The sequence below is a fragment of the Propithecus coquereli genome, unplaced genomic scaffold (assembly GCF_000956105.1).
Source record: "Propithecus coquereli isolate 6110/MARCELLA unplaced genomic scaffold, Pcoq_1.0 Scaffold54, whole genome shotgun sequence".
NCBI lineage: Eukaryota > Metazoa > Chordata > Mammalia > Primates > Indriidae > Propithecus > Propithecus coquereli.
In genome coordinates, this window is record NW_012151285.1 from 1,080,902 (window position 1) to 1,108,703 (window position 27,802).

At 38.7% G+C, this 27,802-nt stretch overlaps 2 protein-coding genes across 2 annotated transcripts in view; one reads left to right on the forward strand and one right to left on the reverse strand.

Moving 5' to 3' along the window:
• Positions 1 to 5,616, reverse strand: part of SON (SON DNA binding protein) — a 33,653-nt gene extending 28,037 nt beyond the window's left edge. The window contains exons 1-2 of the mRNA XM_012657386.1: positions 5,060 to 5,616; positions 1,866 to 2,032 (exon numbers count right to left, since the gene is read on the reverse strand). Coding sequence (XP_012512840.1) covers positions 1,866 to 2,032; positions 5,060 to 5,136 — 244 coding nt within the window. The 5' untranslated portion in view covers positions 5,137 to 5,616. The remainder of the gene's footprint in view (positions 1 to 1,865; positions 2,033 to 5,059) is intronic.
• A 3,656-nt stretch (positions 5,617 to 9,272) lies between these two features.
• The window catches only part of GART (phosphoribosylglycinamide formyltransferase, phosphoribosylglycinamide synthetase, phosphoribosylaminoimidazole synthetase), a 26,491-nt gene continuing 7,961 nt past the window's right edge, over positions 9,273 to 27,802 (forward strand). Inside the window, exons 1-15 of the mRNA XM_012657389.1 lie at positions 9,273 to 9,471; positions 12,224 to 12,319; positions 12,802 to 12,976; positions 14,169 to 14,280; positions 15,711 to 15,779; positions 16,667 to 16,792; positions 18,185 to 18,272; positions 18,700 to 18,785; positions 18,977 to 19,145; positions 20,821 to 21,052; positions 23,667 to 23,761; positions 24,144 to 24,253; positions 24,638 to 24,836; positions 26,181 to 26,432; positions 26,654 to 26,806. Coding sequence (XP_012512843.1) covers positions 9,327 to 9,471; positions 12,224 to 12,319; positions 12,802 to 12,976; positions 14,169 to 14,280; positions 15,711 to 15,779; positions 16,667 to 16,792; positions 18,185 to 18,272; positions 18,700 to 18,785; positions 18,977 to 19,145; positions 20,821 to 21,052; positions 23,667 to 23,761; positions 24,144 to 24,253; positions 24,638 to 24,836; positions 26,181 to 26,432; positions 26,654 to 26,806 — 2,107 coding nt within the window. The 5' untranslated portion in view covers positions 9,273 to 9,326. The remainder of the gene's footprint in view (positions 9,472 to 12,223; positions 12,320 to 12,801; positions 12,977 to 14,168; positions 14,281 to 15,710; positions 15,780 to 16,666; positions 16,793 to 18,184; positions 18,273 to 18,699; positions 18,786 to 18,976; positions 19,146 to 20,820; positions 21,053 to 23,666; positions 23,762 to 24,143; positions 24,254 to 24,637; positions 24,837 to 26,180; positions 26,433 to 26,653; positions 26,807 to 27,802) is intronic.

Genomic DNA, 27,802 nt, shown 5'->3' on the forward strand with positions numbered 1-27,802 from the left:
GAGACTCTGTCTCAAAAAAAAAAAAAAAAAAAAAAGAATTCAAGTTTTATCTTATCACACCTATGTTGCATGCCAATAAAAATAACATCTTTCCCCCAATACTCTTCAAAAAATACTACAAAATAAATTTTAAAATGTTTCTATTTTAGAAAATAATAAAGTGATTTGGCCGGGCACGGTGGCTCACACCTATAATCCTAGCACTCTGGGAGGCCGAGGTGGGAGCATTGCCTGAGCTCAGGAGTTCAAGACCAGCCTGAGCAAGAGCGAGACCCCGTCTCTACTATAAACAGAAAGAGATTAGCCAAACAACTAAAAATAGAAAAAATTAGATGGGCACGGTGGTGCGTGCCTGTAGACCCAGCTACCCGGCTGAAGCAGGAGGATGGCTTGAGCCCAGGAGTTTGAGGTTGCTGTGAGTTAGGCTGATGCCACAGCACTCTAGCCCAGGCAAGAGAGTGAGACTCTGTCTCAAAAAAAAAAAAAAAAAAAGAAAATAATATTTTAGGGAGGAAATTCTTACAGCCCTTAACATGTAACTTAATAACATTTCAACATGCATCTTCTAAAGAGAAAGTAGCTTATATTCCACTTTATAAGAAGATGGGATTTATTCTAATGCCAATATCAAATTAGATAAATCTTAGGGATCCTAGAAAAAGCTGATCAGATATCTTAGCCACTAAGACTATGGAAAAAATAAACCAACACACAAGACATATGCCAAAGCAAAACTAATCATTTTCTATTATTTATTTATTTCATAATAACAAATTTAGCTAAGTTATACTTCAGTCAAAAAAAGATTGTTAGATTGCCTGGATTAGTTGACTATCCAGATTAAAAAAAAAAAAAAGAAAAGAAAGAAAGGTTGTTAGAGCCATGAATCTAAGCATGCCTAAAGTCTGTGCTTTTTAAATCACGCCCTATGAAATAAAAAACAAACCACAAACCTAATTCTATAACTAAATGAAGACAATGACTGTTATTTTTGTAGCTAATAAATCCTTCATTTCTAAACATCAATTATTTAATCAATTCCAAAAAAGGTAAATATCCAAGCAATGACTGTCCTCCATTCATTGCACTTTTGAGTAAGGTGAATGCAAAAACAAGAGAACCTCTAGGACTGGACTTAAAATAAAACCTCCCAGGGTATGTTTTTAAAATCACTGGATTTGGTCCAGGCTAATATCTAAAACTGACATTTACACAATTGTTCAATGAAAACAACCATTCAAATTCCTGGTATTGAGAAACTGAGTCAAATAAACCAAAACTCAATCAAAACTAAACCAGATAGGCCGGGCGCGGTGGCTCACGCCTGTAATCCTAGCTCTCTGGGAGGCCGAGGTGGGTGGATTGTTTGAGCTCAGGAGTTCGAAACCAGCGTGAGCAAGAGCGAGACCCCGTCTCTACTAAAATTAGAAAGAAATTAATTGGACAACCGAGCATGGTGGCGCATGCCTGTAGTCCCAGCTACTCGGGAGGCTGAGGCAGGAGGATCGCTTGAGCCCAGGAGTTTGAGGTTGCTGTGAGCTAGGATGATGCCACGGCACTCTAGCCCAGGGAACACAGTGAGACTCTGTCTCAAAAAAAAAAACTAAACCAGATAAAGATAAAAATTATATTCCACCAACAAAGCAAACAAGTTACATCAATGTTCATGTTTCAGTACAATTATATATTCAAACAAGTCTGTCTTTAAAGACAAACTCCAGTAAATCAATTAAACAAAAACTTATATTTACTTAAGATTTAGGTTTAATGAACATTTTAAATGTTCAAAAAATAATATTGTTACCCTTCAAATTTCAAAAAAAAAAATTGTAAAATTTTGAGACAACTAATCATCTCCAACTTACCTGGTTTATATCGTAGTTCGGTATCTAAGACCCCAGAAAGTACTTCCTCTATCTTCTGTACTATTTCTTCATTTGGCAGGCTCCTGGCAGAGGCAGCTGCATCACCCGCCGGGTTTCCTTCAATGGGTGTATTTGTTTCACCATTCAGCTGGCCTTCATTCCTTCCACTTGACATGAAAAGTTATCAAAGTTTATTAATATTTTATCACACCATACAATAAATCAACAAATTAGTATTAATAAACCAATTAAGTAAAATAATCATGTATTGTATTATATCGTCCGGACATTTCACCTTTTCTCTATTTCAGGTATTTTCTACTAATGATGCTTCCTTAACACTACTTATTATTAAGGACATTTTCATCTTTACACAATTACTTAAGAGTTTTCAGAACTATGAAAGCTAAGGCTTTAAAACAGGTTTCTAAGTATACCCTTTTTTAAATACAATATTCCAGAAATCTAACTTGAGGCTTTTTGGTTACCTATATATTTCTCTCAGGGGAGAAAAATTAAGAAGAGCCCAATCACAAATCCAAAGAAAAATATACGACCTAACATTATGGTAGAAACCATGGCCACAATAAAGCCACACCTGCGCATAAACCACAATCACCATCAGTAGTTATCAAGGAACACAAAAGTTGGGTACAGGCACTCCCAGTAAAAACGGTAACTTATAGCCTCTATTCAGGTACAGATTGTTACTGAAATGCCCTAAAGTATAAAAAAAAATATATTGATATAATTTTTAATGAATTATCAAAAAAATCTTGGCATTAAGAAATTTCTGGTGTTCACAAAAACTCACGTAGACTTGGATGAGTGGCAATTCATTTATACTAACAGTAAAATGATGGATGGCTGTTAACACATTTTCAATTTACAGGGCCAGGAGAATCTTAACATAGATAAGAACATTATCATTCACGTAGTCAGTTTTACTATTTTTGTGTAAATATGCAAAATTGGAAAAAATCAATTTCTACAATAGTCCAAATTTTAACATCAATTTTAGCTAAATAAACACATTAATTATGCTCCAACACCTGATAAGAGTCTAAATGATCAAACACACAAAAAATTCAACAGTTAGCTAAATATTATTAAGCAACATTTGGTTTTCTAATACAATGAATCATGTAAAATAATAATTAACATGTACTGACTAATGTCATACTATTCTACATTTTTAAAAACTCATTTAATCCTAACAAAACTTTAAGATCACCACTATTATTCTGATTTTATAAATGAGGAAAATGAGGCACAGACAAGAAACTTAGCTGCTGGTCATATGGCTACGAAGAGGTGATGGTGGTATTCAAAACCAGAGCGCATGCTCTTACCATCCACATACAATACTTAAATAATTTAATTATCTAAATGTCAGCCTCATTACCCACACTAATTTACGTAAAAGGAGATGGGAAAAAAAGAAAAAATAGTTTACTGAAAGGGCAAATAATCAAAAATTTGTTTTTAGACTGATAATGTATTACATGTTGTTTTAGGAGAAGTTGCATATTCCTCTAGTAATAAACTGCTTTGTCTAATATTCTTTTTAGGCAGTCTTCCTGAAGCACTGTAAACTTTTCTTAGGCACTTATACATAAACAATTATCACAGCTTTAAAAATCAGAAAAGTAACTATGATTGTAAAAAGTCAGTTTATAGGGAAGTAATCATGATTCCATCTTAAAGCTACCAGGATGTTAACTGCAATTACTGAAAAGGAATAAAAATTTCAAACTATCAAAATACCCAACAACGTATTCCTACAATGGAATTCTATGCAGCCATGAAGAAAGTCCACAGAGACTGTGATGAACAAACTTGCTCGCATTATCACATGGAAAAACAATCAATACAAAACAAGTGATCACATTTCACATAACACATAAAAAACACGTGGAAAAAATTAAAGGACATTAGAACATCAATAACTGGTGGTTTTTTGGTTTTCTTTTCTCCTTTTTCTATATTTTCTAAATTTTCTACAATAAAACTCATTTTCTGAAAGACTGGCTTTTTAAAAAGCTATATAAGCAAAGGTTATTAAACTAAGCAAACACAACTACTTATTACATACAACTATTTTACATCATTACCCTAAAAATCCTATATTACTCTTGGGCACTAAGTTCACAACTGGTTTTTCAGCCTCAGCCAATTTTCAAATTCACGTATTGCTCTTGCTCTCAACTTTTAAAATACAATTAGCAAACATCTGAACTCGGAACAAATATTTACGTTCCAGAATCTCTTTCCTACCTCTGTACTTTAAAGAAATGAGTATCTCATACAAAATGAAAATAAAGACAACAAATACTGAACAATATGACCCACACTATTTTCCTTTCTGAGAAAGCAACCATTTCTCTGAAAATCTCTTTCCCTTCAAATTTCGTGGAACCAAGACAATTTATGTAAATTCTAGCAGAAACGGCAAAATTAGCGTGTTGGTCAAATTTGTCAACTGGAGTAGGAGCAGCAAGAAAAAACGGACCTACAAAGTACGCTATCCACTGGCTAAAATTAATCACTAGTACTTCAAAGTCCCTTCCCATCCTCAACTCGCATATTTTATCAGATAGTGAATATTAATTTGAGGTGTTTTAATTTAAATCTGTAATCTACTAGAATGCTGCCTGGTGGAAACCACAGAACACTAAGGCCCGAATAATCTAATTAATGGATTTAGACCCCCAAACGATCTGAAGCTTGCAATAATAAAGCGGATTTAAGATTACCCAAGAAACGGCCGTTAGAGACCCTTTCCGGTCATAGGCACTGGCCGGCGAAATCCGCGGAGGCGGAGAGGGGGAGGGGAAACGCGGCGGAGGAGGAGCTGAGGAGGGAACCAGGCCCGTCCCGGGTGGACAACCAGGCCTACAAGTAGCTAAACGGTAGGGGGGGGACCAAACGGGAGAGAAGGATGAGCATCTTAACTCGATTCTAAAAGAGAGTCCGCGGTTACCTCGGAAAAGGCGAAGTTCCTCGAGGGGGAAGGAAGGGAGCGGACGGAAGGTTTGGGGGTGGGGGGGGCCGGAAAATGGATACCAGGCCCAGGCGGGGCCATAGCGGGGCCTGGGCTGAGGAACGACAACGTCTCTGAAGAAAGGCGTCATGGAAGGCTAGATGGGGCCCTAACGGTCCGTTGGGAGCAGAAGAGTCTGAGAGGCGCTTACCTGGAAAGTTCCTGTTGAATTTCCCGGAATTTACTGACCACGAAAGACCTAAAAATCTGCTCGATGTTGGTCGCCATGGCGTCCGCTCCGTTCTCTCAACTCCTCCTCGCCAGTCCTCCAGGCTCCCAGCATGCCTCAGAAGAAGGCGCAGCAGCCAATTCCGTCTCTCTCCTTCCTGATTGGCTCCTATGGGAGCGCCCGGACCGGCACGCTCCACAGACGAGCCAATCAGTGAGCACGGCCCCGCTCTCCTCCGCTGTTTCTGAGCGGCTGGGGTAGAGGTGCTGACGTTTGCGGCGCGCACGACTATGTCCGCCATGTTAGTGTCTGACGCAGGCGCCATTACAGGAGAAGTCTCTCTTCTGGCGGCTGTGTCCTCTTAAGTTGTCAGTTCCCAAAGGTATTTAGGCGATTTAAGAGGATTACTGTAGCGATTGACCGCCTGAGATAAAAGGCCATGAGGAAAGGGAGCGAGATGGGCAACATGGTGTTTGACACAAGGCCTCCAAGTTTGCGGGTGGCGCCAAGTTCTGTTTTGTCAAGGAGTTGCATCCGGGGAAGAACTAATCAGCCCAGCCCACCCCACCCCCTACTATGGTGCGACTACTAAGCACACGTTCTTATCCCGTGTTTCTCCCATTGCATCCTGTAATCGGCTCTTTTTTTTTTCTTAGCAATAGATCAGAGGTCCTGAGAGACCAGCGTTCAAAGCCTGGTGCGTTTTAGTTTTGTCAGGACCCAAGCGTGTCACGAGATTTTGCCCGCAGTAGCTGGTCAGTTCTGACCCTCAGGAGCAGCGCACCATTGGTTAACCATGGTTCAGCATTTTGGCGCTCCCACTTGCCAGCCTTCGGGACGTTACGTGGCACCGCACACTAGTGTTAACATTATAAACGTGCCAGGGCTTTGGTGGCTTTGCTGGGGAGCAGGCTCCGGCCGCGCCCGAGGGCGGGAGGGAATCGCGCGGGTCGCCGGCCAATGGGGAGGCGGAGCCCGCGGCCGGGCGGGGCGCGGCGCCGGCTGGGTCCCGCTGGGCCTTCTTCCGGTGAAGGGGCAAGTACGAGTGGCGTGGTCGCCGGGGCCGGTGCGTAAGCCCTCTCTGCTTTTAAATAGAGTGCGTTCATGCTTTGCTTGGGGGATTTAATATCAGGAACTGAATGAAACTGTAGGAACGGGTTTGACTGTAGACATTCTCGTCTTATTTTTAAATGTGGTGGATGGGGGTTGGCCATGTGCTTTTCACTTCTTACTATTTGATCTATCACTTTCCCTGCTTTGTAAGCTCTCAAGGCCTTTTTGTGTCTGTATTCTTTTTTAGGCCATAACCCTAACTTGGTGTATTTATATTTTCTCCCTGGGCCCCCATTGTCTCTGGCAGATTATTTGGTCCACTTTTGTAATTGGTCTCTGTTTTATTCACCAAATCTTTGGAAATGGCTTTAGTTGGCTTTTTTTTTGAGACAGAGTCTTACTCTTGCCTGGGCTAAAGTGCCATCGCGTCATCCTAGCTCACAGCAACCTCAAACTCCTGGGCTCAAGCGATCCTCCTGCCTCAGCCTCCCAAGTAGCTGGGACTACAGGTACGCGCCACCATGCCCAGCTAGCTTTTTCTATTTTTTGTTGTTCGGCCAATTTCTTTCTATTTTTAGTAGAGACGGGTCTCACTCTTGCTCAGGCTGTCCTCAAACACCCGAGCTCAAGCAGTCCTCTCGCCTCGGCCTCCCAGAGTGCTAGGATTACAGGCGTGAGCCACCGAGCTGGGCCTATCTGGTTCTTTTTCTCCTTAATGTTACCCATTCAGGTGACTGAGGCCCAAGGAAGTTAGCTTAAGTCTCCCAAGGTCTCCCTGCTAGTATGGGGCAGGGTCTCAACCAAAGCCAAAGAACTCTGACTCTAGAGCACAGGCTTCCTAACCACACCTGACGTAGAGTCCCTTCAGCCTGGTTAGTAATGCTATTTCAGTGATCCACTAGAGTAAATAGGAAATTTTTCCTACACTGCTGCTCTTATTCAAACTAAAGAGGTAATGTTTGCGCTAGACTTATTTTAGATATATATTTCAAGTAAAATATGTTTTCCATTAAACTAAAATTGTTTTTCTTCTTATACTATAGTTTAGCAGTGTTTTTTACTTCCTGAAATTTTTAATGATCATTTCAATTGTTAAGAGAATCTGCACTCTGGGAGGCTAAGCAGGATTGCTTAAGGAGTTCCAGGATCATCCTGAGCAAGAGCAAGACCCCGTCCGTACTAAAACTAGAAAAATTTGCCTGGAGTCTTGGGGCCCATGGTCCCAGCTCCTCCTGGGCCTAAGTGAGGCAAGAGAATTGCTTGAGCCCAGGTGTTGGAGGTTGCAGTGAGCTGTGATTAAGCCACTGCACTCTACCGAGGGCAACAGAGGAGAGAATCTGAAGCCAAATAGCACTGGTTGGAATCCAAACTCCACCCACTTTTAGGTGGAGACTTCTAGGTGACCTCCTGCAAATTATTTAACCTAACTGGGCCTCCATCTCTTATCTGTAAAGTGGTGATAGTAATAGTATCTACCTCAGAATTCTTGTAAAGATTACTTGAGGTAATTCATGAAAAGCATTTAGAATAGCACCCGGCACAAGGTAAGTGCTCGAAAAATGTTTTATATATTATCAGCTTAAATTTTTCTTTAAATATGTAATGGTAGCATCTCACAGAAAGTTATGGATTTTAGTTTTCTTTTTCTGTTACCAGTTTGCCTTCTGGAAACAAAGTAAATGTATTCTGAAAATTAGTAAATTAGTGTAACAAATTTTGTTCATTCCTTTGGCTTTTTTTTTTTCCTATTAATGACTTGAGAACTTGTTTCTATCTCGTAAGTATCAATTTAGGTAAAAGTAAAAATAAGCTATAACAAGTTAGCATTTACTGAGTGCTAGAAATTGTACTTATTTATAAAAGTCATTCTGATTAATCCTTACGTAGACAAGGTCATACACTGCTAGCTTGAGAGGAGAGATAGCTGTTACATTCATCCTGCTCAGACTCAAATGCCAGAACTAAAGTTAAATATGTTCAAATTTTATTTTTGTCTTCTCTGCCAATTTTCTAACATATCGTACTACTTAAATCAGGGGTCAGCAAACTTTGGGCCACATGCCAAATCCTTCTGCCACCTACCAACCAAATAAGAATGGTTAAAAAAATAAAAGGAAAAAATAGTGTTTTATGGCACATGAAAATTATAGGAAATTCAAATTGGAGTGTCCATACATAAAGTTTTATTGAAACAGAGTCATGCTTACTTGTTACAAACAATGATCTCTGGCCCACTGCCTATTTACGTCAATGAAGTTTTTCTGAACATTGACACTTTCATCATCCATTTATGTGTTGTCTACGGCTGCTTTCATTCTTCAATGGCAGAGTTGAGTAGTTTTGACAGAGACCATATAGCCATCAAAAGCTGAAAATATTCATTATCTGACCCTTTACACATAAAGTTTGCTTAACCCAGTCTTCAATATTTCAATTTATGATGACTTTAAAGTCTATTACCTATAAGATTCCAAGGTTTAAGAACAGATATTTTAAATTTGGGGTCTAAATTTAAAACATCAAGATTCATTTTTTTTCTCAACTAAGGCTTGATAATTACATCTTCTAAAAGTGAAGCCCAAAGGAGAGAGATTATTCATAGAATATTATTTAATCAGATAAGGAGCTAAATCACCATTTGACTACATAAGCTAGCTTCCTAGGTCAGTCTGCCTTCCTTTTAAAATACCTCCCTTGGCTGGGCGCAGTGGCTCACACCTATAATCCTAACACTCTGGAAGGCCAATGCAGGAGGATCGCTTGAGCTCAGGAGTTCGAGACCAGCCTGAGCAAGAGCAAGACCCTGTCTCTACTAAAAATAAAAAGAAATTAGCTGGGCATGGTGGCACATGCTTATAGTCCCAGCTACTCGGGAGGCTGAGACAAGAGGATCGCTTGAGCCCAGGAGTTTGAGGTTGCTGTGAGCACTCTAGCCCAGACAACAGAGCGAGACTCTGTCTCAAAAAAACACATAAAATACCTCCCTTACCCTTATGACTACAGTCATGTATTACTGAAATTATGATTCCCAATTTTTCACAAATGAATCACCAGAAGAAAATGTCCTTTGAGTAAAAATGATTACTTAAATCATATTTAGAAATCATGATTTCTAAAATATGCACATTCTAAACTGTGGTTTTCTTCCTGCAGGTTTTTTTTTTTTTTCCTTTTGAATTTCTGCTTCACAGACAGAATGGCAGCCCGAGTACTTATAATTGGCAGTGGAGGAAGGGAACATACACTGGCCTGGAAACTTGCACAGTCTCATCATGTCAAACAAGTGTTGGTTGCCCCAGGAAATGCGGGCACTGCCTGCTCTGAAAAGATTTCAAATACTGGTAATCATGTTTTAAAGTAGAGAGTGATAGTTATTATGTGTTGGTGATAAAACTGTCAACCACGTCTGTCCTTTATAATAATAAAGGTAGATTACTATTCAGTATGAATGCTTTCCTTAACCTTAAAATTTATGTGGTAATTTGAATACTTGCCATATATTATAAACTTAAGGCACCCTATTGTTCAGGATGTGGCATTTTCTTATCTTAGATTATTTTAAACTTTATGAAACATCTGTTGGAAAAATAGTAAGTGCCTAATACAGGTTAAAGGCATTTTGATTTGTATTTTTGGAAATGAAAAGTTGAACAGTGCTATCAAGTATAAGTCCTAACAGTTCTAACTCCATAATAGATTTTAACCCTTACCTCTTTAACTGGTAAAAATGAAAAAATGACCAGTTCATACACTACATTAAACTCTTTAGTGGTTTCCCGTAGTGCTTAGAGTCAATTTTAAACTCCTTACCGTGCCTTACAAAGTCCTATGTGCAATCTGTCTTCTGCCTGCCTTTCTAAGAGCCTGATCTTTTATATCCTTTTTTTCTCTCTTCACTGTATTCTCTCCTACCGATTTCCCAAACAGAGATAGCTGCCTTGGACTTTGTATTTTTTCAAACCCCTACTGTGACTGGCTCCTCATCCTTCATTGTCCAACTTAAATGTCACCTCCTCAATGAGGTCTTTCCTAAAGTTTCTGACTAAAGCAAGTGTCCAATCCCCATTTCGTTTGTTTATTGTCATGAACCATTGTCTGTATTATTTATTTTTACTTTTCTGTTGTCTATCTCCTGTCTTCCTTTCCCCCGCTAGAATAGAAGCTCTGGAATGTAAGCCCCATAAGGACACGAAACTCATCTGTCTTGTTCTGTGTTGTGTGCACAGTGCTTAGTTCCTTATGTGACTCTTGACATTTATGGAGAGAAGAACATAGACCCCACAAGTCACAAACTGGGAGGAGATAGTTGTATGTATGTAAGGCCAAAAATAATAAGAAAAGGACAAATTAGAAAATATCTACTTTCTTGGGATCTTAGCTCTACAGGTGAGGTATTGTATCTGTTTATTGAAGAATTGGCACATCTTATCTGTGTACAATTGACGCCCTACAGGAAAGGCCATAAAAATATCCTAAGACTGTCATGAGACTGCTACCACTTGCAGCGACTGAGGTTAGGTGATCTCTTCTTGTTGCTATCTGCTTTACTGATTTGCTTGGCCCTGCCTGGCCCATTTGTGTTTGGAGCTCCTTATCACATGTAGCAGCAGCCGTAAATTGAGAACTCTGCTCTCTCTGGACTTGGACCCTATACAGTAGTCCCCTCTTATGCACAGTTTCACTTTTCCACGATTTCAGTTAGTTGGAGTCAACTGTAGTCCAGAAATGTTAAATGGGAAATTCCAGGAATAATTTATAAGCTTTAAATTGCATGCCATTCTGAGTAGCGTGATGAAACCTCATGCCATCCCACCCAGGACACGGGTCATCCCTTTGTCCAGCCTATCCATGCTATATAGGCTACCCACCTGTAGTCACTTAGCAGTCCTCTCTGTTACCAAATTAACTGTCACAGTATCTCAGTGCTTGTGTTCAGGTAACCCTTATTGTACTTAATAATGGCCCCAAAGTACAAGAGTAGTGATGCTGGCATATAAAGTTGTTCTGTTTTATTATTAGTTATTGTTAATCTCTTACTGTGCCTAATTTATAAACTAAACTTTATCACAGGTGTGTGTGTAGAGGAAAAAACATAGTGTATATATAGGGTTTAGTACTATTCAGTTTCAGGCATCCAGTGGGGGTCTTGGAGTATATCTATCCTCTGAGGATAAGGAGGGACTGCTGTACATCATAAATACCACATCTTGTCACCCTATACCCATGTGCAGAGTGATTGGGGACTTCAACTGAGTTAAGAACGGTGGTCCAGGCCACCTCCCCCTTCCTCTTCCTCCTTCCAGTCCCCTTTAAAAAAAAAAAAGAACGGTCCAGATACAGAGCACCTATAGAGCCAACTCATGTTTAGTATGTAGTTAATCCTACTGCTAGTTGCTTAGAACTCAATAGAGAAAGAAAATTTACCTGGCTTGTGGGTTGTAGAAGAGAGCTGCATCTTATTTAAAATCATCGTTCAGTTTTCTTAGCTTAAATAGCTCCGCCTCAAAGAGGCCCTTCTGAGTCAACCAGAAATAGCCTCTCAATTCACCTCCTATGAAATGTGCTTATTTTTTTCATGTTTGCTATTTTTTGTTTGTATATTTATTACCCAACATTCCCACAGTGGATTATAAGCATCCTAAATGTAGGGACCGTGTTTATGTTAACATCTTAATGGCAGTGCCTACTAGTATACTGAGCACAGAATAGGTTTTCAGTAGATTTTGAATGAATGACATTAAGAGACAGGTTTCTGAATGCATCCTGTGGTCTGTTTTTGTTTTACTATATAGTCAACACTGGTGACATGAACACCATAGTCAAGCAGGTACTTTCTGGCCCTTTGGGAAGTTTACTGATATTTTCATCTAACTGGCTACAGTGATAGCAAAAAACTAAACTTTGTTGGTTAGCCGAATGCATGCTACTCTGAATTTCATTTGGTGAAACTATCATCTGTACCAATAAAAGAAAACCAATAGTTAATAGGCATACTAAAGTATAGTACTTTGTTTTTGGCAAGACATTTAGTTAAACAATGTCTTTGTAAATGCGGCGTGTTTGGATTTTGTTTTGTTTTGTTTCTGTTCACAGCCATCTCCATCAGTGACCACGCTGCCCTTGCTCAATTCTGCAAAGATGAGAAAATTGAATTCGTAGTTGTTGGACCAGAAGCACCTCTGGCTGCCGGTAAAGTTCATTTCTGTTTATTGTTACAGTATATTCAGTGCCAACGGGAGCTTAGGGATCATCTAATCCAATTCATTCTACAGATGAGGCCTTGTAATATATAATAATATTACATTGGGAAAAAGAGCTTTTATCCTCTTGAAATTTGTGTATTCTAGCTTTTTTACCCCCCCTCCAAACATCAGTCATGTGATGAATTAGAGATCAAATTTGCAGCTGTGGGAAACATTTTATGTGTCTTTATTGTGCTCAAGCTTGGTGTCTATTTAATAATCCATATATTCAAGTGTAACAAATTTAGATTTAAATAACATGTCAGTAGCATTTTCTTATATCCAGCAGACAACATGAAAACCTTACTATCTTCTGCCACCAGTCTCTGCCTTGTCTAGACATAGATATAGTTCAGTGCTACTTTGTTTTAAATCTGAAAAGCCCCACAGAGACCGTGATTCATCTGAGGCTACTGTTTGCATCAATAGGAATTGTTGGGAACCTGTCATCTTCAGGAGTGCGATGCTTTGGCCCCACGGCAGAAGCAGCTCAGTTAGAGTCCAGCAAAAGGTTTGCCAAAGAGTTTATGGACCGACATGGAATCCCAACTGCACAATGGAAAGCTTTCACCAAACCTGAAGAGGCCTGCAGCTTCATTATGAGGTAGGTAGAACTGCCTGTGAAGGGCAGTTGTTTTCTTACGGTATTTAATTATACATGATCACTTTTATGTTGTAAATGTAACTCTAGGGTCTTAGGCTATCGCAAGCTTATGGTAAGATAATTACAGGGAAAAAGTTTTTTAAATTCTCAATAAATAGGTAGGTCATCTTTTTCTGATACCAAAATAAAATTATATTTCTTTTTTTTTTTTATCTTACTCAACAGTTCCAATTATTGAATAAAATGGTATTTCTATGCATATATAGCTTATGTGATCTTGTGGCCTTACAGAAGGATAAAATTTTTAATATTTACTACTGAGTAGTTCCTAGGGAAAAAATACACTTGGTTCTGCAGTTGTGTACTCTTTCCACACCAAATTGACAAACACAGTGGCATCTTATAACATAAAGTATATTGATTTTTGTCATAAATAATTAACCAGAGTGAGGAATCATCACTTGGTCCTCTGCCACCGCTGGTCTAATTCTGAATCTTAAAATTAACATCCTTTGTTCTCTATTATATGGAAAACATTGAGCAGTTAATGAATGTTGGTAGATACATGTCTTTGCCCTTTTTTTGTTGACATTTCTTCCTGCTACCTGGTATGTTTTCCTTCCACTTGGGTCAATTTCATTCTTTATTCATTCTTCATCCTACAGGGTTTCTTAGGCACTGAATATTATTATTTTCTAGTAGCCAGATGCCTTGGGTAAGTAACAGTTTTGTTACTTACTTGGGGTAAGTCTCCTTCCAGATCCCCAGTCCCACTTGATTGTTTCTTATATGTACTTCCAGAAATGGTCTGTGTCTCTATGCTTACGTTGGTTTTGTACAGCTACATCTACTTGAATGAGAGTACAATTCACTACTTTGTATCTTAAAGATTATTCCATATCTACTCTATGCATTTGTTTATTCGCCCAAAGATTTTTGCCTATGTGATCTTATGATAAGTAAAAAAAGCAAAATTGTGTAATATGTACTGTATGATTGCGACTATAAAGGAATATATAGGAAAAAAAACTTTTGGTGGGAAATACATCAAAATGGTGTTGGAATAATCAGTGATTTTTTTCTTTCTGCTTTTCATTTGCTGTGATAGCATATCATTACAAAATCACAAAGCATTTTAAAATTTTGAGTTGTAAGGGTTTATTAGGCATTGAAGATTGCTCTCTCTTCGCAGTGCAGACTTCCCTGCTTTAGTTGTGAAGGCCAGTGGTCTTGCAGCTGGAAAAGGTGTGGTTGTAGCAAAGAACAAAGAAGAGGCCTGCAAAGCTGTACAGGAGATCATGCAGGTAGGTGGATTCTCTGAAAAGTTTAGTTTTCTATTCACACTGGATAAATACTCTTTTAAGTTAACAAAATACTGCTCAAGATAAGGAAAACCTGCCGGGCGTGGTGGCTCACGCCTGTAATCCTAGCACTCTGGGAGGCCAAGGCGGGAGGATCACTCAAGGTCAGGAGTTCAAGACCAGCCTGAGCAAGAGTGAGACCCCGTCTCTACTAAAAATAGAAAGAAATTAATTGGACAACTAAAAATATATAGAAAAAAAAGTTGGCCGGGCATGGTGGCGCATGCCTGTAGTCCCAGCTACTCGGGAGGCTGAGGCAGAAGGATCGCTTGAGCCCAGGAGTTTGAGGTTGCTGTGAGCTAGGCTGACGCCATGGCACTCTAGCCCAGGCAACAGAGCAAGACTCTGCCTCAAAAAAAAAAAAAGATAAGGAAAACCTATCTTGCAAACACACAGGTAAGTTATTTTTCATAATATTATATGTTAAAATCTATCTCTATAAAATGGTTATTACACGTCTACACTGATGACTACACCATGCTTCTATTCTTTTGAAGTAAATTCTAACATCATTTGTTGTCTGCTACTGAAAGGTAGAAAATCCTCATCAGACTATAGAACATATAAATAAATTCTCAAACCATACATGAGGATAAAAGTATTTGTCCCATGTGTCCTATGTCTACAAGAAGTAAAGCAATGAATGAATATACTGTGTTTTTCTCCTGTGATCCATCTTGGTCGTTGTGGGGTTTCTCTTCTCATAGAAATCTACTTTCATAGGCATGCTTTAAGATAATTATTATAGGCAAGCATATGTAACGATTAAATGGTGAGGGTGAAAACATCTCTTTCTCTGTATCTTATTTGAAACTGGAAAGCCAAATCCTCAAGAGAGTATTAGTAATGTGTTCATTTCATCTGTGCCAGGGCTACATCATTGCCACATGAAAAATAAGAAATATTAGGCTGGGCGAGGTGGTTCGTGCCCGTGATCCTAGCACTCTGGGAGGCTGAGGCAGGAGCATAGCTTGAACTCCAGTTTGAGAATAGCCCGAGCAAGAGCAAGACCCCATCTCTACTAAAAATACAAAAATTAACCAGGTGTCATGGCACACGCCTGTAGTCCCAGCTACTCAGGAGACTGAGGCAGAAGGATCACTTGAGCTCTGGAGTTTGAGGTTGCAGTGAGGTATGACAATGTCCCTGCACTCTACCCTAAGGCAACAGGGCGAGACTCTGTCTCAAAAAAAAAAAAAAGAAAAGAAATGAAAAAATAGGAAATACTATGTTTCTTTGAGTTTTTCAGAAAGGGGAAAAGAAGCGACAATAGTGGCACATTGGTTCATAATACAAATGGTGGACAATGACAGAAGTCAACTACGTAAATAGTAAAAGCTTACCAAGCCTCTGTTTTTTAAACCTACAATTAGGAGAAAGCTTTTGGAGCAGCTGGAGAAACAATTGTCATTGAAGAACTTCTTGAAGGAGAAGAGGTGTCTGTATGTATATTCATCTTTTTGGCTTCTATAAAGTATGAAAAGCTTTTATATCATCTATGTGCCCCCAAAAAGACTTGATTTATTCTGTTTGCTTCATCTGAAAACATAAGCCCAGCAGTTACAAAGGAATTTGTATACATTTAGTATTTGGGATGCAAATGAAAAAAGAATTCATCTTCTTTTAGTCATCACCAGTGTATATGGGGCATTCAGACTTATGTCACACATTATTAAGATTCTGGATTAATTCAGACATTCATGTTTTTTCTTTTAGATTCAGTTTATTATGTAATAAGTTGTAGAATAGAGTCCCCTTAAGTCAAGTTTTAATGCCTGGGAGCTTAAAGTGGGGGAAAGGTTGAAATGTTTTACTTTGAGGCTAGCTTGGTTTATCAAAAGAGAAGGGTAGAATCTGAAGAAAAAGAAAAAGAGAGAATAGCTTGGTTTATCAAAAGAGAAGGATAGAATCTGGAGGAAAAAAAAAGAGAATAGCTTGGTTTTTCCATAACCTATCTCAAAAATTACAAATCCTTCGGAAGTTGAGTATATAAGAGCTTATGATTCTCGATGTATGTAACTTGAGGTTATTGACATTTCAATTCATTTTTCTTCAAAAAAATTTTCCTCAAAGAAGAGTTAAAGTATATATAATTTGCCTTAGTAGTGTGGACGTGAGTGCGGGTGGACACGTGTGCTGAGGGGGTAAGTAAAGAGCACACGGAAGAAGCAAGGTGCCCTTTTTTTTAATTTAAAATTAAAATATTAAAGAATTATAAATTTTTTAAATATAAAACAAATGAAAAAATTAAAAAAAAATTTGCCTTAGTAAATTATTTTTTTTGCTTTTTAGCATTTAACATAAGCAGACTATTTTGCATTCTCTATAGTGTCTGTGTTTCACTGATGGGAAGACTGTGGCCCCCATGCCCGCAGCACAGGACCATAAGCGATTACTGGAGGGAGATGGCGGCCCCAACACAGGAGGAATGGGAGCCTACTGCCCAGCACCTCAGGTACTTCCCAGGGGCTCTGCCGATGTCTTGTGGTTATTGTTTGCTCCTCTCAGAGAGCTCTTAACGATGCTTTTCTAATTTTGTTTTGTTTTTTGTTTGTTTATTTCTATAAATTATATTACTAGTCAGGAATTTGATTTTTGTATGAAATGAAAAGTATCTCTTCTGGTCTCTAAAACTAGCCTTATATTTAAAAGCCTTTGAAGAACTAAGTTAAGGCTGGACATGGTGATTCATGCCTTAACTCTAGGGGCCGAGACGAGAGTATTGCTTGAGCTCTGGAGTTGGAGACCAGCCTGAGCAAGAGCCAGACCCTGTCTCTACTAAAAATAGAAAAATTAGCTGGGCGGGGTGGCGTGCACCTGTAGTCCTAGGTACTTGGGAGGCTCAGGCAAGAGGATCACTTCATTGCAAGAGTTTGAGGTTCCAGTGAGCTACGATGACACCACTGCACTCTACTCAGGGTGACAGAGTGAGACTCTGTCTCAAAAAAAAAGAAAGAAAGAACTAAGTTAAGCCAACCTATAGTATGGATTGAACAGCTCTTCCCATGCCCTCCTCCCTACACCCAGTTTTTAACCCATGGGAGCCTATTACAATCTAAACTCTGGACTATAATAACTCTAGACTCTAGAGTTATCTTGTATTCATCTTTGGACATCCAGGGCCCAGCACAAAAGTGCTATGAGTTTGATGAATAGAGAACCAAGTCAGATCACAATTTGTTCTTCCGATCTTTCCACTTCATAATGCATAAATAATGTGTGTTTCCAAATAACTTCTGGACAGTTTTAATAAGAAATGTGCATTGTTGGAGTGGAGTATATTATAGGTAGGTTAGCACTCCAGAAAATCACCCATCCTTTTCATTGATGACACAATCATTTCTGCTAATATAGTGCTTTTTACATATTTTTCTTTTTTAAAAGATTAAAAATAAACCAAACTTCATATTTTTTAGACTTTATAAATGTTGAAACTACCATTTGGTAATAGTGATTTTAATATATAGAAGTATTTCTGTGTCTAATTTTTACAGTTAAGTTTATAAACTCATTCATAAGTATATAGGCTTATGAAACATGCATAGGGTATTCTGGAAGGATACAAAGGAGCCTCAGGGTGGGAGAGGACTTTTTTCATTTTTTTTATTATGTTTCAGAAAACTATTTTTAGCAAGCTTTTTTAAGGGTGTATATTTTTGAAATCACCAGGCTAAAATACCTACTTAGTGGGGTCATTGTGAGAGTTTTAAAAGTTTAAATCCTTCAAGTTCAAAGTGTTCAGCCTATCTCAGGTAGTAAAAAAAAAAAAAAAAAAAAATTCTCATTGTCCCATGTAATGCTACTTATAAGATGATTTTTAAATGAAATATTTCTGTGTGTTCCCCAGGTTTCTAAGGATTTGTTACTAAAAATTAAAAATATGGTTCTTCAGAGGACAATAGATGGCATGCAGCAGGAGGGCACCCCATACACAGGTAAACACTCAGATTATTGTGGACATATTTATTTATAGAGTAAATTTCTACCTTTTTTAAGATTTTTTGTAGTGATGGGGTCTCGCTATGTTGCTCAGGCTGGTCTTGAACTCCTGGTCTCAAGTGATCCTCCTGCCTTGGCCTCCCAAAGTACTGTGATTACAAGCATGAGCCACTGCACCCAGCCTAGTTTTGATAAAACTTCTTTTCCGTTTTCTCTTTTTTTCACCACCACTTAATTGGCCACTGTTGTAATGTTTATGATTTTTCCAAAACTTGAGTAATAGAGGTTAATATGATAGATTTTATAATCATAATACAATGTCTTCATTGTAGATTTCCTTTCTTTCTCTCCCTCTCTTTCTTTCTTTTTTTTTTTTATCTTCCAGCTAGAGTAATGGAAAAATCTCTTTCTTTTTTAATGAAGGTATTCTCTATGCTGGTATAATGCTGACCAAGGATGGCCCAAAAGTTCTGGAGTTTAATTGTCGTTTTGGTGATCCAGAGTGCCAAGTGGGTAACAATAATTAAAGATAAAAAAATATTCCTTTTTGAAGATGTGTGTTATTTTAATCTCAGGATTTATCAGCATTGAAATAATTACCTTTGGGAAATACATGCAAGTTCTGTTAGTACCCCAGTGAATAAAATGTCTAAGGAAAACTAAAATTTATGTCAACTGCATGTTGATTGTGTTTTTCCAGGTAATCCTCCCACTTCTTAAAAGTGATCTTTATGAATTGATTCAGTGTACCTTAGATGGCCTGCTCTGCACATCTCTGCCTGTCTGGCTAGAAAACCGTACTGCCCTCACTGTTGTCATGGCAAGTAAAGGTTATCCTGGAGACTACACCAAGGGCATGGAGATAACAGGTGAACGTCGGGGAACAAGAGGTTGATTGCAATGTTACAAGTGACAGTGCCACAGCAGGCCTCTTCCTTCCCATGCTAAGGCCTTTTCCTATTATGGGTGTGAGGCCATCAGAAATTTTTCAGAGGATCTTAACATAACCACATTGTTTGTTGGATACGTGTGTTCAAATATCCAAAATTACTGTATTTAAAGAACCATCCATTTCCCTTCCTGCACAAGGAAGACATAAGTAACCTAACCAAGTTTGCAGAGTATTAGCCAGTGCACCCTCTCACTTCCACCCTCCTGGAGCCAGAGTGATGATGGGGCTCTATGAGAGGCAGAGGAGCATTAGTGTAAGCTATGTCAGTAAGATGATTTTAGAGGTAAGATCTCTAAATGATCACAAATGCATACAATCTTGTATGGTTTGACCCCCCCCCTCAGTTTACCTATGGGGTACAGTGTACCCCGTAGTCACTTGGATGGCAGAATTCAAATAGTTTTAAACATATATCCTTCTCTTTTGCTTTTCTCTTTACAGGAGGTGACGCATCTAGTTAAATTATGTTAAATCAAACTGTTTAAAAATGCCAAATAAGTTCCAGTGCCATAAGTCCAAAGGAAGACCTGTACAACCCCTACCAGGCTATAGTTTAGCTTCTCCCAGTACTCCAATAGTATGTTTGATTGATTGCTTTTGAAAATGAATAGAGATGGAATAGAACCAAAATCCCTTGTATTGGTGACATTTTCCTAAGATTGAGGTGACAAGTATAATAATCATTTCTACCAGAGCAATATTGGGTATTACCAATACCAGCAGGTGTAGTAGCCATTCAGAGCCACTGAATGGTTTTGTGTTGTAAAAACACTCAAGATATATATTAACAAACTACCAAATAGACTGCTAGAAACAGAAATGGAAAAGCAAAAAGAAAAAAGACAAACTGGAGAATAAAAATTTTTTTTTAATTAAGTGGAAGGGTTATCTTGGTATAAACTGCTGTGGTCATTTTAGAATTGAGAAAATGTAATCTAATAAGGTTTAAGTGTAAAGTTATATCTGAGAGCTTAAAAATAATTCAAAAGAAAATGAAGCCAGGGATTTGGGGCTGACCCCATAACTTAATTTAAATCAAATTTGTCTTGAAATTTTACAATTGTTATATTAGGGAAAAGATAACTTAAGGATATGTTTTGCATTGCAGTGATCTTATTGGTTACTTTTGAAAGAAAGCAAGCAGCTTTACTTGTATGACTGTAGTAAAAAGAAATTCCTTTACTCTTAAGTAAAGGGTGTGATCAAATTCAGGATGTATTCATTGATGTGTATTTATTTATTTATTTTTAACTTTTAACTTATGAGGAAGAAATAACTGTGTACTTTTAAGTCTCAAACTTTTTGGCCCTTAGCTGCATTTTTCCTCCCTCGTTGAAACAGTTGTTTTTATAATGAGATTTATGATAACGCGATTTTAGAAATACATTTGTCAGCCTAAAACAAAACAGATGATTCTTAGGAAAAATGGTCTATTAGCTATTATATTTCATTAATTCCTGCCTAATAGGATTCTTGTATTTAACTGAGATAAAGATCTAAAATTTTTCTAAAAGCTTGTGGAAATCATAAATTACTTCAGTGTGAAATACTGTTGTTATTTCAAATCATGTATCAAGTATGCTCTCTTACAGGGTTTCCTGAGGCTCGAGCTTTAGGACTGGAGGTGTTCCATGCAGGCACTGTGCTCAAAGATGGCAAAATATTTACTAATGGGGGTAGAGTCCTTACAGTAACAGCCATCCGGGAAAATCTCGTATCAGCCCTTGAAGAAGCCAAGAAAGGACTAGCTGCTATAAAGTTTGAGGGAGCAATTTATAGAAAGGACATCGGCTTTCGGGCCATAGCTTTCCTTCAGCAGCCCAGGTAAAATCTCATACTGAAGTCATTAGAGCACAGTTTCATAACTGGCCTAAATGGTTATGTAGAAAATGTCATTAACCCTGTGCTAAGTCATTCTATATTCTTTTCTCTCTACGGGGCTCATCTGATCTTGGTTTGGATTTTGTTTGAATCAAAACCGGTTACGGCAATATTCAAGTTAAGTGGAAAAAACTTCACAATAGCTTCTTGTGCTTGAAAAGTTTATCAAAATACATAGATACTAAGGATTTTTATTTCTTGAGTTAGCACAGTTAAAAATTGTTATATTTGAATCATAGTTTGTGGTTTTGTCAAAGAACTCAAGATGAGAATATTGGTCAGCTAACTTTGTAGCTTCATTTAATTATACTGTAAATTATAGTGGTCTTGTTTTATTACTACATTTGTATCTATTACTGGAATGTATTTTTTGACCTCTTACTGATTCATTTGTTGCCATGTACAATTATTCTCTTGTAAGATCAATAAACTTTTATTTGCAGGTGTAGATGTTTTGATTTCTCTAAGAACATATTACATTTACTGTTCATAAAGTTCACCTATGGGTGACAAATGAATTTAAGGACAAGATAAGAAATTTTTAGCAATTTAATTCAAACTGTCCTGTTACTGAGAGGCAAATTTTTAAAGTTTAAACACTAGAATGTTTTAAGAATCAAAAACATTAAATTTGTTTTTCATTTAAAAATGACTAGATTCTGGCCGGGCGCGGTGGCTCACGCCTGCAATCCTATCTCTCTGGGAGGCCGAGGCAGGCGGATTGTTTGAGCTCAGGAGTTCGAAACCAGCCTGAGCAAGAGCGAGACCCCGTCTCTACCAAAAATAGAAAGAAATTAATCGGACAGCTAAAAATATATAGAAAAAACTAGCCGGGCATGGTGGTGCATGCCTGTAGTCCCAGCTACTCGGGAGGCTGAGGCAGAAGGATCGCTTGAGCCCAGGAGTGTGAGGTTGCTGTGAGCTAGGCTGACGCCATGGCACTCACTCTAGCCCGGGCAAAAGAGTGAGACTCTGTCTCAAAAAAAAAAAATGACTAGATTCTGGTGAAATGACCAGTTTCAAGAGACTGCAGTCTAAATTCTGATCTGAGTTCTTTAAGTTAAAGGTGAAGGAAATGAGATGCCACAACGTTAATTGCTACCTGAGAAAAATTTTTTTGAACCAGTAGGACTTTGTTTCCTATCTGACAGTGACCATGGATTGCTGGCTCTATTAGTTAACTGCCAATACTCTCAACTCTAATTGTGACCTGGCAGCTTGTTTTAATAAAACTTCACATATTTCTTCATGTATCCCTGCATCCCAGTAGGCCACAATTCTCATTTTTGCAAGACAAGACTACTGAATCAACAGTGTCATTCTCAAGCTTGCTCTCTAATGTATGGCTCCTAATTGTTGGCCCTATATAGAAGGAAATGATGCACTGAATATCATTACCTAGGTTTGCTTTTTTCATAGTGTTTGATCTTGTTCCTTACTGTCCTCAGTTATAAAGGATAGTGATACAGTTATATATCATTGCAATAAGAACTCAGTTTGAGGCCTGGCATGGTAGTTCACACCTGTAATCATAGTGCTTTTGGAGGCTGAGGTGGGAGGATTGCTTGAAGTCAGGAGTTTGAGACCAGCCTAAGTAACATAGTGAGACCCATCACTACAAAAAAAAGTAAAAATAATTAACCTGGCATGCAGATGTGCACCTGTAGCCTCCAGCTACTCCTGGACCTGAGGCAGGAGGCTCTCTGCAGCCTAAGAGATCAAGGCTGCAGTGAGATATGATGACAGCACTGCACTTCAGCCTGGGCAACAGAGCAAGACCCTGTCTCAAAAAAAAAAAAACACCTCAGTCTGATTATTTAGGGATATTTGTATACAGGTTTTATAACCCTGATTTTCACATTTTTTGCTTGGTTTTGGCACTACTTTCCTGCCCGTATTGAAATTGAACCAAGATAGGTGGTGGCAAAATATCAGTATATTTAAAAGTAGGCCTGGGCGAGGTGGTTCATGCCTGTAATCCTCCCACTCAGTGAGGCCGAGGTGGAAGGATTGCTTGAGGTCCGGAATTGGAGACCCAACCTGAGCAAGAGCAAGACCCCATCTCTACTAAAAGTAGAAAAATGAGCCGGGTGTGCTGGTGTGCACCTGTAGTCCCAGCTACTCGGGAGGCTGAGGCAGGAGAATCACTTGAGCCCAGGAGTTTGAGGTTACTGTGAGCTAGGCTGATGCCATGGCACTCCAGCCGAAGTGACAGCAAGACTCCGTCTCCAAAAACAAAAAAAAGATCAGTCTATTTAGGAGCTGTGAGAAGAACTTCTAGAAGAAATAAGTGATTAAGTTAGAGCAGTAGTTCTCAATGGAGATGATGGCGACCAAATCACCTGGGGAGGTTGTTTAAACACATTTAAATTCCCAGGGCCTGCCCTAGACCAGTTAAATCAGAATGTATGAATGGGGCCCAGGCATTGACTTTTTAAAAAAATTTAAGCACCTTAGGGGATGTAAAAACCACTTGGGATATCTTCTGCTTTAAATATTTTAAGATTAAAATAATTTTCCTTGGCATTTTGATGGGTTTTTTTTTTTAATTCTTTAGGGGCCTGACTTATAAGGAATCTGGGGTAGACATTGCAGCTGGAAATATGCTGGTCAAGAAAATTCAGCCTTTAGCAAAAGCTACCTCCAGATCAGGTAAGTGATCCTGTACTTTGTTAATTCATTAGTTTTGACATACATTGTGAATTAATTGGGCTTTATTAACAGGAGAATTTTCCAAATCAATGCCAGGTTACTGTAAGTCTTGCCCTACTTAAACCAAACCCATAATCTTCTGCTTTCTTGTGTCTAATATTAAGGAAAGCATTTCTTATATGTGATGTTAAGCTCAAAAGGATATGTATGCTTCTTTAATATTTAATTATTTTCTTGGTCAATTCTTTGAGCACATGGTGCAGTCTCCCATTTTCAGGAAGGGCATCTCTTGTTTTAGCCATTCTTATGAAGAAGTGGTATGTATATTCATGTTTAAATAATCTATTAAAATGCAGCATGTAATTAATTTCCTTTCCAATAGGCTGTGAAGTTGATCTTGGTGGTTTTGCTGGTCTTTTTGATTTGAAAGCAGCCGGTTTCAAAGATCCTCTTCTGGCCTCTGGAACAGATGGTGTTGGAACTAAACTGAAGGTAATCAGACATGTTTGTAAGTAAAGGCCTTTTGTGAAAAATAGGGAATTTACTGTATATCAAATATATATTTTTCCTCTCTTGACAAATATGAGCGAAAAAGAACCATACTAAATAACCACATAATGTGGTCAGAATGTCTGCACATTTCTAACAACAAACTAATGTTTAGGTTATATTTGGGTACAAGGGTATTTTAGGGGATAAAAGAAAACAAGGGTGGTTTTAGACTGAGTAGCTTATCAGAATTTAGTGTTCTTTTGTTTTAGGTGTTAAGAGCAGCTATCTGAAGTCAGTGGTATTTGTTAGCCTCCCTTAATACACTGACAAGGTAGAATTTGGAACTTACTCCCTCATGTAGATGTTTATGTTATTCTTCTGTAGATTGCCCAGCTGTGCAATAAACATGATACCATTGGTCAAGATTTGGTTGCAATGTGTGTAAATGACATTCTGGCACAAGGAGCAGAGCCCCTCTTCTTCCTTGATTACTTTTCCTGTGGAAAACTTGACCTCAGTACAACTGAAGCCGTTGTTGCTGGAATTGCTAAAGCTTGTAGAAAAGCTGGATGTGCTCTCCTTGGTATGATCACCCATTGTAATCGTGTCCTTTTTCTCACTGCGTTTTAGTTCTATGTATAAATGTGATCAGTGCCAATAAAGCTAGCAAAAGAGGCTACATAGTAAGGTGCAACAAATAAAATATAAATAAAAGGTACGTAGATCAGGCACAGTGGCTCATGCCTGTAATCCTAGCATTTTGGGAGGCTGAGGCTGGAGGATTGCTTAAAGTCAGGAGTTTGAGACCAACCTGAACAAGAGTGAGACCTCATCTCTATGAAAAATAGAAAAATTAGCCAGGATGCAGGAGGATCATTCTGAGCTCAGGAATTTGAGGTTGCAGCGAGCTGTGACAATGCCACTGAATTCTAGCCAGAGCAAGACCCTGTCTCAAAAACAAACAAAAAAAACTACATTAATTGAACTTAGACCCTGGTGCTCTCAAACCTCTGCTCAAGGATTTGTCCCTAGACCCATACCCCTGCACTGTCAGGTAGGCCTATCTTTGTCCCCAGTCTTTGGCACCTTTTATATCCCCATCTTTCCTCAGTAGCCTCCTCAGCAGACAGGCCTAGGGTTTATTTCTTCCTTACTGGCCCTATGGCAGAGGCAGATGGGTTCATGGCATTCCTAAACATTAACTTAAGCCAAATTTTACCATAGACGTGACATAAAGAATAAAATGTACCCAGGTCTTATAGAAATACTGCTTAACTACATATGAGATTTTTGAGCAAAACATATTTGTAGATTGGTAAAGGGACAACACTACCTCTTTTGTGTTACCATTTCTGGGGACAAGTCTGTCCCAAAAACCAAAATTCGCCTTTCAACCACCATTTAGAACACAGTTTCTAATCTGGAGTCTGTCTGCCTATACCTTATATCTTTACATAATGTAATTATAAAATATACTATGTTATGCTTTTTAGGCCAGGACATTTAGAGTCGGGCAGTCCCGGTTAAATCACTTCTTTAAGCTTAAACCATTACCTGGAAAATGGAGTGATTATAAAAATCAAATGTATACGAAAGCATTTCTGAAACTAAACTGCTATAGAAATAATGTCGTATTCAACTGAGCATTCATCCCGTGAAAGTAGTGATGTTTGAAGGCTACATACATACTTGTAGGGGTATTACCTTACCTCACCCTTTGTGGAAATTAGTGCTATTTCCCCTGAAATCATGCTTGGTTGAAAGTTCTGTTAGGCGGCTAATAGATAATAGATTACATTTTATTGAATGTTTATAGTATATAGCCACGTGTGTGTAATTGTTCATGTTAAGCGTAGTTAGTGTCAATATTTCATAGGCAGATTTATAAATATTATGTGATTTCTTTGCTCTTACCTTATCCTACCAGGAGGTGAAACAGCAGAAATGCCTGACATGTATCCTCCTGGAGAGTATGACCTAGCTGGTTTTGCAGTGGGCGCCATGGAGCGGGATCAGAGACTCCCTCACCTGGAAAGAATCACTGAAGGGGATGTTGTTGTTGGAATAGCTTCATCTGGTCTTCACAGCAATGGATTTAGCCTTGTTAGGAAAATTGTGGCAAAATCTTCCCTCCAGTACTCCTCTCCAGCACCTGATGGTTGTGGTGATCAGACTTTAGGTAAACTCACTCACATTTTAACTGTCCTGCTTGGAAATGTATGAGCAACCACTTAGTGGGTTTAGTCTCTCATTCCTTAAAGCTAGAATGGAATGAAATACATTATGCTATGGTTTTACTGGTTGGACATTATTATAGAACTGGTATGTTTCAGAGTGGTCTTTTTATGTTTTCATTCTGTAGTCATAGGCTGAGTTCTTGCTTTTCTCTCCAATAAACAGGGGACTTACTTCTAACTCCAACCAAAATCTACAGCCATTCACTGTTACCTGTCCTACGTTCAGGACATGTCAAAGCCTTCGCCCATATTACTGGTGGTGGATTGCTAGAAAACATCCCCAGAGTCCTCCCTCGGAAATTTGGGGTGGATTTAGGTAAGATCACTGAGAGGAACTTTTGTTCAGAATATGATTAAGAGAAAAAATACATTGTGTGAGAAAACTCTATGAATAGTTGTTATACATATGATTATACATGGAAAATTCTTAATTATTGGGGTTTTTTTGGGGGGAAATAGGTTGACCTTTTTCTACCTCTTTTTGCTTCCTTACCTACATTTATAAGGCATAACATATTCTCATTTAATTGGCTTACATAAAGATCAAGTGCTACAAGCAGATCCTCCAAGGGGTTGGTAACTTCACGCTCTATCAAGGTGGAACCCTACGTGCCCAAGAAGGGAAATGCTGGCTATTAAGTAGTCCACACAGGAGATGAAAGGCATAGAGAAGGCCTGAAACAAGGCATAGAGAAGGGAGACAGATTGGAGAATCATTTTATGCTTAGAAGGGAAAAGAAATCCCAGGTTTCTAGTTAAGCAGGTGAGTAGATGGTAACATCAGTAACACCGGAGGAAGAGTAGGTTTGGCTTAGGAAGTGAGAATACCTTTTTATAAATCTTTAATGTGTTTATTGCAAGGTGACTGAGCCGAAGTTGAGATCAGGCTGAAGATAAGTTGAGTGGTCGTATGCACATAGTAATGGTTATAGCCCAGAGAATGGGGGGTCCAAAAGCCCGTTCCTCGGAGGTAGAATGCTGAGGACAGTTTGAGCAGGGAATAAACCATGTGAATGTGTCATCATCAAACCCAGGCAGAATTTTAACATGACACTGGCTACGTGTCAGGTGCAACACAGAGAGCTAGGATAAGGACACCAGGAGAGACCCACGTATTTCAGAGTTAAGTCAAAAAGCATCGTGCTGCCAGGCCGGGCGCGGTGGCTCACGCCTGTTATCCTAGCACTCTGGGAGGCCGAGGCGGGCGAATTGTTTGAGCTCAGGAGTTCGAAACCAGCCTGAGCAAGAGCGAGACCCGTCTCTACTAAAATAGAAAGAAATTAATCGGACAACTAAAAATATATAGAAAAAA